We start from the raw sequence: 11,469 nt of genomic DNA on the forward strand, positions 1-11,469 counted from the left end.
GCTCAGCATAAAATAGCACTGCTATACAGCCCTTTTAAAAGGCTGTCTTTTCTGTACACTGACATATTTTTGTTGGATGTTGTGAATGCAGGGGCGGCAGTTACAGCAGCACGACTTCACCTCGCAGATCTTCTCTTTGGGCTATTGTCCCACTGGAGAATGGCTAGCTGTTGGGTAAGCGGTACTCCACTGTTACAAGAACTCTTACAATGACCTGAGGTTGTAGCTGTAACTATTTGTTTTTCGTATAAAATTTGATCCTGCAATCTATGTCTGTGAAACTAGCTGTGGTGAAAACTGAGGCTGGCAGCCAACTGTCATCGCTTGAGACTAACGGTTGACAGGGGTATCCAAATTAGTAGCTGCAGCATTGCTAGCACTAACAAGTGACTTAAAATAAATGTAAGCAAAAAAAAAGATGCTTGCATGCTAGCATCACTCATTCCCATATCCACCCAGACCCGCAGACAAGTTTGTGTACTTCTTAGCTCAGTGTCACTGTGTCTGCTTTCTTGGTTTTTCTGGGTTTCTGTTTTTTCAGTAAGGTGCAAAAGAGCAATCACACACACATGCTGGCTTCTAGAAACGTCCCTAAGGGTCCCGGGCTTCCTCAGTGTTGTTGTAGCTGGATTTCTGAGGGCAGGATGCACATTTTCTTGAGATCTTTGTTTCCCATATTTTAAACGGAAAGCATGTTTGTCACTTTTGATCATAAATAGTGAAGAGCGGCCTCACTGTCTCAGCACTGAAACGAAAAACTTGCATACGCAAGTAACAAATATCAGCTGAGTTTGCATGGCATTTGAGTTGCTTCCAGGCCAGCAAGGGCAATTTGTAGAGCACTGCACAATTGGAGAATTGTGCTTTCTTCCCGGCTGTCGAGGGTAGTGTAGGGGGCTGAACTCGATTCCTTGCTTTTGCCACTTGGTGCAGGATGGAGAGCAGCAATGTGGAGGTTCTGCACTGCAGCAAGCCAGACAAGTACCAGTTGCACCTTCACGAGAGCTGTGTGCTGTCACTGAAATTTGCCTCGTGTGGGAAGTGGTTCGTCTCCACGGGCAAGGACAACCTGCTCAATGCTTGGAGGACACCCTATGGAGCCTCCATCTTCCAGGTATAAGCCCGCAGTGATTAACCAGATAATGTAGTGATGCTAACTGCTGTTATAAAATTGTCTCTTGACTTCCTGCTGGGTTACTCCCACCACAGTTCTCACTCTGGCCTTTGTGTCTCTCTTTCCCCCACATGCACTTGTCTCCAGTCCAAGGAGTCTTCATCAGTGCTGAGCTGCGACATCTCCTCCGACGACAAGTACATCGTCACCGGCTCAGGAGACAAGAAGGCCACTGTGTACGAAGTGATCTACTAAGCTGGACTGAAGTTTGTCTGCCAGCCAGAAATCATCATCTGCTTGTGGTTGTGCACGTGTGCATCGATTTGGTTGTTTATGAGCATAACTTTTGTATGTGACTGAGATATGCTTCTGACAAGCTGGACTGGTGGTTCAGATTCAAGACGTCACATACCAAGGACTTCCAGTTTGACGACTTCTGCTGATGTGTCAGCCGTGTAGTGTGTAAGCTGCTTACCCGGTGCTACGTGCTGATTGGCCAGCAGTTGTGACCTGTCTTAGCTTTACCAAGTGTCCCCGCGATGACAGCAAGCAGTCCTGCCTTGGTTCCAAAGGGTGGGCATTGTGCACAGGACTCTGACAGCATGCCTGTGCCTCTCTATCTGAACATTCACCTGTTGCACCCACATCACCGGGAACGCACAAACTGAGTGCCATCAGGATCTTGTTACAAGTTTGTCATTGAAGCACCCCGTTGGTACACGCCATGCCAAAATACAAACCAACAGGCAAGAGGGTGTGTGCAAGAACATTCTGGTGACTACAGCGAGTGAATGCTCTGTAAAAGAGAGAGCCTCACTGCTAGTATTCCGTTATCTCACAATGGAGTGGCTGGGTGAATATGTGCACACATCCACATGTTTTGGTCATCTTTGCTTTTTTTTTTTAAATTAAGTGTAAGTGCAAGCTCAGTGAATCTCCTTGTTATGCATTGATTCTGTCTCACTCTCCTTGTTACGCCACCCTAAAGGGCAAACAACCCTTTGAAGGAAAGGATACTGAGCATTGCCATCACCACTGTAGGCCGTCTCTGTGCTGCTTTGCAGGCCTCCCAAGGACGACATGCCTCTGGTCTCATAGCTATGCATAAAACTTTCCCGTAGCCCTCTGACCTTATTGAGCTCAGGAAACATTCCATTTTGCTGCCAACATTTTGTGCAAGTGAGGTGTATTTGCCACACTGCAGTGCTGCATTCGATGGGCTGGCCTTCCCGAGGCTGTGCAGTTGGACTGTGTTGTGCCTGGTCGGCCGCCCTTGTGTACAAAGCCACGCTGGCCGGTGCCAGCCTTGTCATCTTAGTACAATAAACTGTTCCGTTAAATGCCCCCTCCCACTAGATGCCGTGCAGTAAACATGTGCCAAGACACGTATGGAGGTCCTGTATATAGGGCCGATCTCATAACTTTAGGCGAACGGCAGATTTAACAGATTACTGCCAGCCTTTACATGCAACGTAAACAGTCAATCGGCTTGAAGCTACTGGCAATGAATGGGAATTGGACCAGAGTTTAGAACATGGCTGTAAGCCACTTCATCTTTTTTTATATACCACAACTCTGTGTCAGCATTTAAAGAGGTGGTGTGATCAGTACATGCATAGTACCACCTGTGTCAGAAGCACTAAATGCATTTAACGTGCTAGTAAAGCCCTCCTTGTAATTGCAGTAATTGGCAGTTGAGTTATGCATCACTTCTATCATGTAGTGAGCACAGATTTCTGCCAGATTGAGATTTATATTCAGAAGCATTATCCATCAGTCTACTTAAGTAAATTATGACCAATTCTTTACATATCTTCTTTTTTGGATTTTTGGTTTGATGGGTTGCAACGTCATAGCCACATATGCCACATGCCTTAGCTAACCGACCCAGTGTCTGGCGAGTCAATTTTTCCACAGTCCCTTGAATAATCTCGTGCCTCTGGCGGCCCACAGTTGTGTGCTGGAGGGAGATCTCGTTTCGCGCCTTGCAGCAGTACAAAACTTCCAAGTATCCCCAAAAGAAAAATGAGAGTGTGGAGGGGGGGGGGGGGGGTATGTGCAGCTGCCTAGAGTAGCAGGAGAACGTGATAACGTTATGGTGCCTCGTTCCGAGCCTCGGATCCCGCTAGCGTATTCCCTCGCTGTGAGCATATAGCGCCGTCCAATTCCGCCGCTTAATTTTCGTCCCTAGCTGCTGCTCGCCGAGTAGAGAAAATTCCGCTCCTCCACCGCCACCCGCAGCTCCCCCGTCGCAGCGCCGTCTCTAATCGCATTGGCGCTCTCCCTTCTTTCCTCATTCCCAATTTATGTGCTTCCCGCGCCGCCCGGCCTATCCCATTTTCATCCGCCTTTCTTCTTTCCGCTTTGGCTGTTCCTCTGGTGCTTTGGCTACGTTATTTTGGGCTCCCTTCTCCCCTGCCGCGCGCGCCTTCCCGTTTTCTTGTCGACCGGTCAGGAGGGGGATAAGGGGTGGAGATCCCACTTCTCTCGGCAGTAAAAGCGATGTGGGGGAGACGCCCGGCCAGCGGAGCAGCAGCACTAAAAGGCGACAAAGGAGACGGGCAAATAGCGCCAGGCCGGGGGAAGAAAGCCGGGGGGGGACAGCCGCGGAGACGTCAACAAGAACCGGCGGGAAGGGAAATCGATGACTGCTTTGCGGAGCGGGGCGTAACGTGACGCGCCAGTCGCCTCCCCCGCACCTCCCCCTTGCGACTCGCTCCGGAGAAGCGCCCGCCCTTTTCGCCGCCGCTGCGGCATGTACTGTGCTTCTTCGCCCTAGGCGCCTCTCCTTCTGGGAGCTCTCGCCGAAGTGTTCGCCCAGTGATGGCTGTAGGGAAGTAGTGGTGGGGAGGGGGGAACGCAACTTGCGGCGCCTGGGCGACCCCAGGCCTCTGGCCTCCGCTAGCTCGGCCTTGTAGCCTGGGAGCATAGAAGAAAGAACACGCGGAGTGTCGTGCGCTTCTTCCCTCCCTGCGTTCCCCTCCTTTGCCTTTCCTTCCCAAGGAGGTGATGGGGGCGCGCTAGCAACCGCGGAACAGCGGCGGGTTCCTGCTCCTGTGTTGTGCGCTGCTCGCCCTGGCATTTTTGAAAAACTCTTCAGCGTGGGGAGGTAGTTCTTCGGCAGCCTGGGGAGCCGGTTTAGCTTTGCGGTCCGCGGGCTGGCTTTTACAAGACGGCGACAGGATGACGACGGGGAGCTCCAGTTCTGTGAAGCGGTGGCCGCGTACTCGGCGGGCACAAAGAAAACCCCGCGCAGTTAGCCCCATGTTACAGCGTAGGGGTTACGCGCCAGCATGCCCAGGAGCTCAGGGGAAAAAAAAAACGTGCTGAAGAGCGGAATTTCCTTTATCGTTTTCGATGTTTGAAACGAGCTTTTGCCAGTCGCCTGCTCTGTAGTCGAACGCGCGTAGATACATCTGCTCATCTGAGTTGTCGAGCTAAAAGCAATGCGCCTTTGGTTTCACAATATCTGTATCGGGTAGGCTCTGCGGAATTCCCGGCGTAGTGTGTCAGAGCCGAAGTCTCCCGTGCCTACGTGATAGTATATGAGTCTAATAATCAACCGCTGTGGTATCACGCAACCTATAGCTATCCGAATATGCCATCTGTGGTAACGACATTCACACGGATCTCATATGAGCCGTATGGTAATTTTATACGGTGCTGCTGCCACTTTGGGGGGGACAGTTTTTTATACCGATCCTTTTCTATTTTTCTGTCTAATCGGCAGCCTTATCAAGGCTTAACTAAGACGGCTTGTTATTTAGGGTCTCCATTTATCATGTGTGCGCGCTGCGTTCCTGAGCTTTTAATGACGTAGGTAGACGTCGAGTTGAATACTTTATAGAATAAAAGCGGCAGAATGAGCAAGGAAGTGCATAAAACATTCATGTTCTGCCCGCCGCACAAAATTGGATGCAGCAGTAGGCTGCCGCTTCGTTTTGTTATGATCCCGCGAGCCGATATACACGACATGAGTAACGAGGCTTATGCGTCACTAACGATTAGAGAGAAATGGCCATTAGCCCCGGCAGCTTATTGTTCTGCTACCTGTAACCAACGGTCCTTTATTTCTAGGAGCTATTGAGTCACTCATATAAAAGCTTAACGACTTGAGCAGTTTCCCAAAATAGTTTTTGCCGTTTAAAAATGCTTGGCAAGTACAAAATCAAACAAAAACAAAAGAAGCGCCTCCTTTTTCTGTGATGGCAGTTACGAGAAGCACAATAAGTACATCATAGTTTACGTGACTTACCCTTGTGTAACATTTATTACGGCAGCGCATAGTTGAACTCAGTATTGTGATAAAACGAAGCTGAATTCACTTGGTGTTATCGAACTGTTCTCATCACATGGAAAACGTTGGGAAGCTCGCTGGCTAGCGTACGGTTTACAGAGCATGTTTTTTGGAAGCAGCTGGCACACACTAAATTCGGACTCGCAACAACTTTCAATGGTCGCAGAATCGTTTCGCGATTTATTCAGCGTAGTTCTGCCCATGATGGGAGGGGGTTGTACCCAGGGACACAATGGCGAGTAACATGGAATGCCCAGAGGCTATGCACCACACCGCTCGATACGAGCGTTGAAAATTTGGGCCCGGGAAGTTATGGTTTTGACCCCGGCACAGGGAGCGAAAGATGTCTCAGGTAAGCGCACCGGGTAATTGATGCGCGCCCGGGGTTCTCAAGTTGCCGCTGGAGTATCTCGCAACAGCGCGGGGGAGGAGGGACCTCTTTATTCACTCCTCGGCGGCGCTGAGGCGCGGGGGAGAGCCATGAATAATGGCCTGATTTCCTCTCGCCTTGACGAAGAGTCTGCGTTCAGTTTCTGCTTTTCTCTTCGGAGAGAGAGCACGGCTCACATCATCATTTCCTTTCTTCCTGGGGTCTCCTCCGCGAGATAAGAACCGGCAGACGAATGAATAAATGAGTCAGCGCAAAGTAAAAGGAAGAAAAAGAGGATGAAGCAAAAAAAAAAAGTTCTGGGAGTAACCTAAATGATGGAAGGGCCCGAGCTTCATTGTGCAACAAAAAAAAAGAAAACCGAAAATGAAAGCGGCGGCGGAAGCACCGCCTTTTTCCAAAAAGACAAGGGGGTGAGGGGCGATGCGGGAGATGAAAAGATAGTGCGGGATGGACCAAGAAATTGAACGCGAAACACCGTCGCTGCCGCAGGCCTAACAGAGCGAAAACGCGGGGAGCAAAAAAGAGCGGCCCTCGCTCGCTACGTGCTTGCGCGTTGTCGGCCCCGACAATTGGCAAAAGAACAGAACGAAAAGCGGCGCTCATCAAAATGAAAGCGGCTCCGCCCGACAGCATGCAGCTAGCAGCACCGAGCGAGAGGGGGCAAGTGCCGGCGGACGGCGAGGAGAAAGAGAAGAAAAAAATCATGATAAGCGCTGAAAAGCGGGTCGTAAAGCGGCGCAGCAAAAAGTTACTGCTGCGCTGCACGCCGGCCCGGCTGATGAGACGAGAGCAGGCGTCGATCCCGTGCCGTTTCTCGCTGCAGTCGTGCGATGGGGGGCTGTGGGGGAGAACAGTAATAAAACGCACACCGGCTCAGAGAGGAAGGCTTCTTCCAACGCACAAAAGACAACCAACTCCTATGGACGGGCGGGGAACAGCAAGAGAAGAAAGGCTCTTTCAGTCCTCCCGCAGCTCTCGGCTGCACAAAGACGGCCCCAGCAAGTACAGATAAATGGAAGGGGAGCCGGGAACGTTTTTAACCCCTCCTTTCTTCTGACGCTTTCTCGACGGGAAGCAGCGGCAGCAGCAGAGTAACGAACAAGAAAAGGCAGAGGGAACACACCCGCTGCGAAGCAAAAACTTGCACGAGAGACAAGACGAATGAAAGACAGGCAACACCCACGAAGCCGGTGCAGGACGGTGAAAGCAAACAACGCACAAAGAGAGCTCCGCCGCTGCGGAGTGTGATCAGGAAGCGGAGAGAAAGCGGGGCCGGGATACAAGAGAGAAAATGCACAGGTGGAAAAAAAAAAGAACACAAAGGTTCTCAGAGTGGAGCGGCAGGGGGGGGGGTATGAAGCAGGAGGAGGGCTTGTGCGTGTAGGCACATATCACCCTCGTAGCACCGGAATAATAATAACGCTCTATCTGCGCCGGCAAGAGAGGCACATAAGCAGAGGACCGGCCAGCGAAGCAGCAAAAAATAAATGCCCCAAAAGGCAGGAAAACACGACTCGCGTCGACAGCGAGACGCTTTTGCTCCTCACCCCTCGCTCTTTACTACGCCGCGAGTACTTGCTTGCCTTTCATGCTCTAGCCCCTCTTTGCTTTCTTTTTCTCCTCCCCTCGGCACACTCCTCCCGCCGCCGTTTTTTATCTGCGGCTCGGTTAGTTTCTTCCCCCTCGGCACACTTTTGCGTTTTGTGCGCTTTCCCGACGTAGTCAATGTCTTCTTTTATCGCCGCTTGTCTCTTTTCTTTCTCGTATTGGTGCGTCGCCTATTTACGTGTTTCCTGTTTTTGTACGTGCTTGCTCTCGCCAGCTGTATGCGATGCTTTGCGCTTGCTTCTTTTTCGCTCGAATCCGTCCCGGCTGTGCGCTTCTTTTTAACGGCGTCGAGGAGTGAGAGCAGCGGCCGCCGACTCGGATGAAACACTCGCTCGAGCCCCACCTTTGCAAGTTGATCCCGCTGACAGGAGCACGTCAAAGTCACGTGGGGCGAAGAGGGGAGCGCGGCGGGGAAGCAGGGGAGGGAGTGGAGCTCCTGCTCTCGCCGGCGGCGGCCGTTCCATTTCCATAGACAATCTGTATGCCAGGCAGCGAGCGAGTGTGCTCAGCGTGCGTGCGTTGCGTGTATGCGCCGTGTCTGGTCGGCGCAGCAGCCCCGCTTTTGCTTCGTGTTTGGCTTCTACGAGTGTGTCTCGTTCGCAGTTGCGTTTGCCGTTGCTTTGTTTTGTTAAGCCGCCGCCGCCGCCGCTGGGAAGAAGGGGGCGTCGCTTCGCTCTTCATTCCACCCGAACAACAACATCGTTTTTCTGGGGTGGTTTCCACCCCCCATTCCGCCGCGCTTTCTTTGTTCAGACGTTCCGGCTTCGTTTCTTTCTTTCTTCGGCGGCTATTTATTCTGGGCTCTGCGCGTTCGTGTCTGGCCGAGGCTTTATTGTTCCCGAGTTTTCTTCTTCTTTCTCTTTCTCGCTTCCATTCGGAAGGCGTGTTCCCTGGCCGCTCGGCTGTGTCTGCCAGCGGCCGCGAGAGGAGGGGGATCTTGCGGGTGGGGGGACTGGGGCTGACGACATTGTTTGGAGCCATGTATCCCTCTTGCCCGCACGCCTTCGCCAACTCCTTCGCCACCTAGCGAACTCGGCAGAGCGGAACGCAAGCCGAAAGAGACGGTGGCGCGTCTCGCCTCAACCGAGGCCGTGCATGGCTCCCTCCTCTGTCGCGCTGCGGCCGCCATCTTGAATGATACCGAAAATGCTCGAGATCACTGCGTGCACGAGATTGATATACTCGCTCGAGAGGTGGGGAAGGATGGGGGGGGGGGACCAGCAAAAGAGATACAAAGGGGAAGCAGCCGCACCGGTGCCCCTCTCCTGAACAAGAAGCGCTGCGGCATGGTGGCGGCTTGAGCACGCGGAACGCATTCGCGCGGGGGGCCCTTCCGAGTCGGGCGCGCGAGACGGGGTGAGGAGAAGAGCGGGCCCGTATTATCCATTTGGTGTGGGCCCGTCCCCTCCTCAGTCGCTTTTGTCGGCTAGATGGGCTGGCTGGATTAGCGCCTGTGTCACGCGCGGTGGGCCCCTCGGGACGGGTACGGTGTCTAGCGCGAGGGGGCCCTTCTCTTGTTGCCAGGCCAGAGGGATTCGTGCGGTCTAGGCTGCCCTTCAGTGCGGCGGCGACACGCCCCGCCTGTCTGCGCGAGCGCCGGAAATCCATCCCCACGGGGGAAGACCGGGAGCAGTGGCCAGATGGCGCCACGCGTCGCATCACGCTAAAGCACCGTGGCCTCGCTTTGTCTACTGCTGCGGTGCGGTGGGGGGAGGGGGGGGGGGGGGGGGACCGGTCCAGCGACCGACCATGGCGACGGCGGGAGAGAGACTTGCGGCATAAACTCCGCTCCGCGGTACGTGCTCGGGGCCGGCTGGGAAGTGACATGACACCGGCGACGGCTCTGCTTCACAGGCATCCCCTGGAAGCAGCGCTCTGGGCCGTCGAGAGGGGCAGCATGCATAGATGGGCTCGAGGCTGTGCGAGAATTGACTGCGTCGGTAACTTGCGCCGACAGTTGCACGGCCTTCGCACGGGCGTTTTGATGGAAGCCTGACGCGAAGCCTTGGCGCACACAACCTGCCGCAGGTGGACACGTGTCTCGCCGAGTCCTCGCTTCGCACACAAAGGTCGTGAGACTTCGCCGAACGGAAAAACAGGCCGCACACGAGACGTCAAGGGACACAACAGAGTTGAAAGTACTGGCCATTAGCATCGTTAACATGCGTGGTTCAGCGCAATGCCAAATGTCACGGCAGTGTCATGCTTGCGCGTTTTTAAATGTTTGTGCGACAGACGTCCCGCAAACGCTTGTTTCACACGTTCTTCTTCGAAGTAGTACATAGCAAATCTTGGAGCACCGAGTGAGCTCATGTGGCCACTGCCTTTCTCGTTGCGCCACTGCATGAAGAACTGCATTCGCAAAACAGTTACATGCGTACAGCGCGAACAGCCGGCGGCCTCGAATCAAAAGCGTCTGTGAATGGAGCAATTACTCTTTAGCATACACATGAGCGCAGCCATAAAGCAACAAAGCAAAGCTATATACAGCTTTATCAGGAACTTCGCAGGCCATAGTGAATTTTTCTTAGACGGCGAAGTTTCTGATAAAGTTGTATGGGGTTCCCCACCGCCTGTAGTAGTAGCGATTCGCTCAGGTATGTGCTAATGAATAAATGTTTGCATTATTGTAATCTACTCCACCTTGAATTTTCTCCAACATCATTTATATTTTTAGAGCAAGTGTTAGCCTCGCAGAGGCTATTGAGAGAGGACAAAAATCAATCACAAATAAAAATTGGAGAGGGCATTTAGGCTCCGCCTTAAGAGTATGATGCGATAGCGCTAATGGTTAATGACCATACATGCGGAGGTAGTCAAACTATTGCATTCATAGATAGCTGGAAGTCCTCATACCACTCCCGGCGCAATGGTACAGCGGTTAAGCGATGCGCCACTGCCCTGCGATGGCAGGTGCTGCCACCAGTGGGACTTTTGCGAACCAGATTGCACTTCCTGAACAACCTCTCGCGACCAATCATTAATTTAACTGCCACCTGCTCACCATCCAATGGGCAGGTTCTGATGATACCACATGGTCATATCGCCTAGGTGGCCCACCTATGTTGCTTAACTGAATGGGCTAGTTGGTTTTCTGGGGATTTTTCGTGGATTTTTCGCTATAGGTCAACGACACCGATACACCAACATTAGAAATACAGGCGAGGAAGCTTGAACCAGAAATGATTTAAGAAAAAACAGCACTGCAACTAACAAGTCGGCTAAGTGGGCTACATTTGAGACATACATTGGATAAAGGCTTCCGGAGCAGTGTAGTTTCACTGCACCCACTATATAAAGCCCCTTCATTACTGCCAGTCGATATAGATACTTAGACCTCTTCGTTTCTGCTATTCTAAGACGAAGAAAAGATATAGACTGACGAGTCTCAAGTATGCATGAACGGATACACGCCTGCGCGCCAGCCGCGAAAGTTTGTGCGAATTCAGCGGATGTCACAAGAACACACGCACAACGTATATATACACGTCTACGTACGCCGCCTCCGCGAGCCGGGGTAGCGCAGATGGATTTTAATTGTCCTGCCGAGCCTTTGTCTCGCTCAGCGCCTCCTGGCGAACGGGATCAGCGGGGCCGCGTCCTCTCCCCTGCTTTCCGGCGGCACACGTGTGCAGTGAAGCGCTCGCCGATAATGCGGCCCACGTCATGAAACAAAGAGCCCCCCCCCCCCCCCCCCCCCCCCCCTCCCCTTTCTTTTTCCGCTCGCGTCGTGCCCGGCCATGTGTCGGCAGCACTGCACGCTCGACGGAGTGCGCCGTCGGCGGACGCATGAAGCGAGCGTGCGCAGGAAGACAGAGGCTGACGACGACAAAAATGGTATTGAATTGAAATAGCGCTGCTTCACGTCCCGGAACTAACCGTCATTCGGTGTCGTACTAGTTGAAGTGCGAGGAGTCGCCGGGATGGAGAGATCGCCTGCGTGATTCGCAGCACTCCAGTTCACCGCGGTATGCTTTCAGGGGCTGAACAAAGAAGAAAGATGCGCATGCGCACTTAGCGCATTTGCTACGTGCGGAAATGCCCTGTACTAAGGGACGG

The 11,469-nt window shown here is 52.8% G+C and overlaps 1 protein-coding gene across 1 annotated transcript in view; it reads left to right on the forward strand.

Moving 5' to 3' along the window:
• LOC144121287 (transducin-like enhancer protein 4) overlaps window positions 1–2,469 on the forward strand; it is a 46,122-nt gene extending 43,653 nt beyond the window's left edge. Inside the window, exons 18-20 of the mRNA XM_077654408.1 lie at window positions 92–174; window positions 934–1,114; window positions 1,262–2,469. Coding sequence (XP_077510534.1) covers window positions 92–174; window positions 934–1,114; window positions 1,262–1,369 — 372 coding nt within the window. The 3' untranslated portion in view covers window positions 1,370–2,469. The remainder of the gene's footprint in view (window positions 1–91; window positions 175–933; window positions 1,115–1,261) is intronic.
• The last annotated feature ends 9,000 nt before the right edge of the window (window positions 2,470–11,469 follow it).

The sequence above is a fragment of the Amblyomma americanum genome, chromosome 2 (genome assembly GCF_052857255.1).
Source record: "Amblyomma americanum isolate KBUSLIRL-KWMA chromosome 2, ASM5285725v1, whole genome shotgun sequence".
NCBI lineage: Eukaryota > Metazoa > Arthropoda > Arachnida > Ixodida > Ixodidae > Amblyomma > Amblyomma americanum.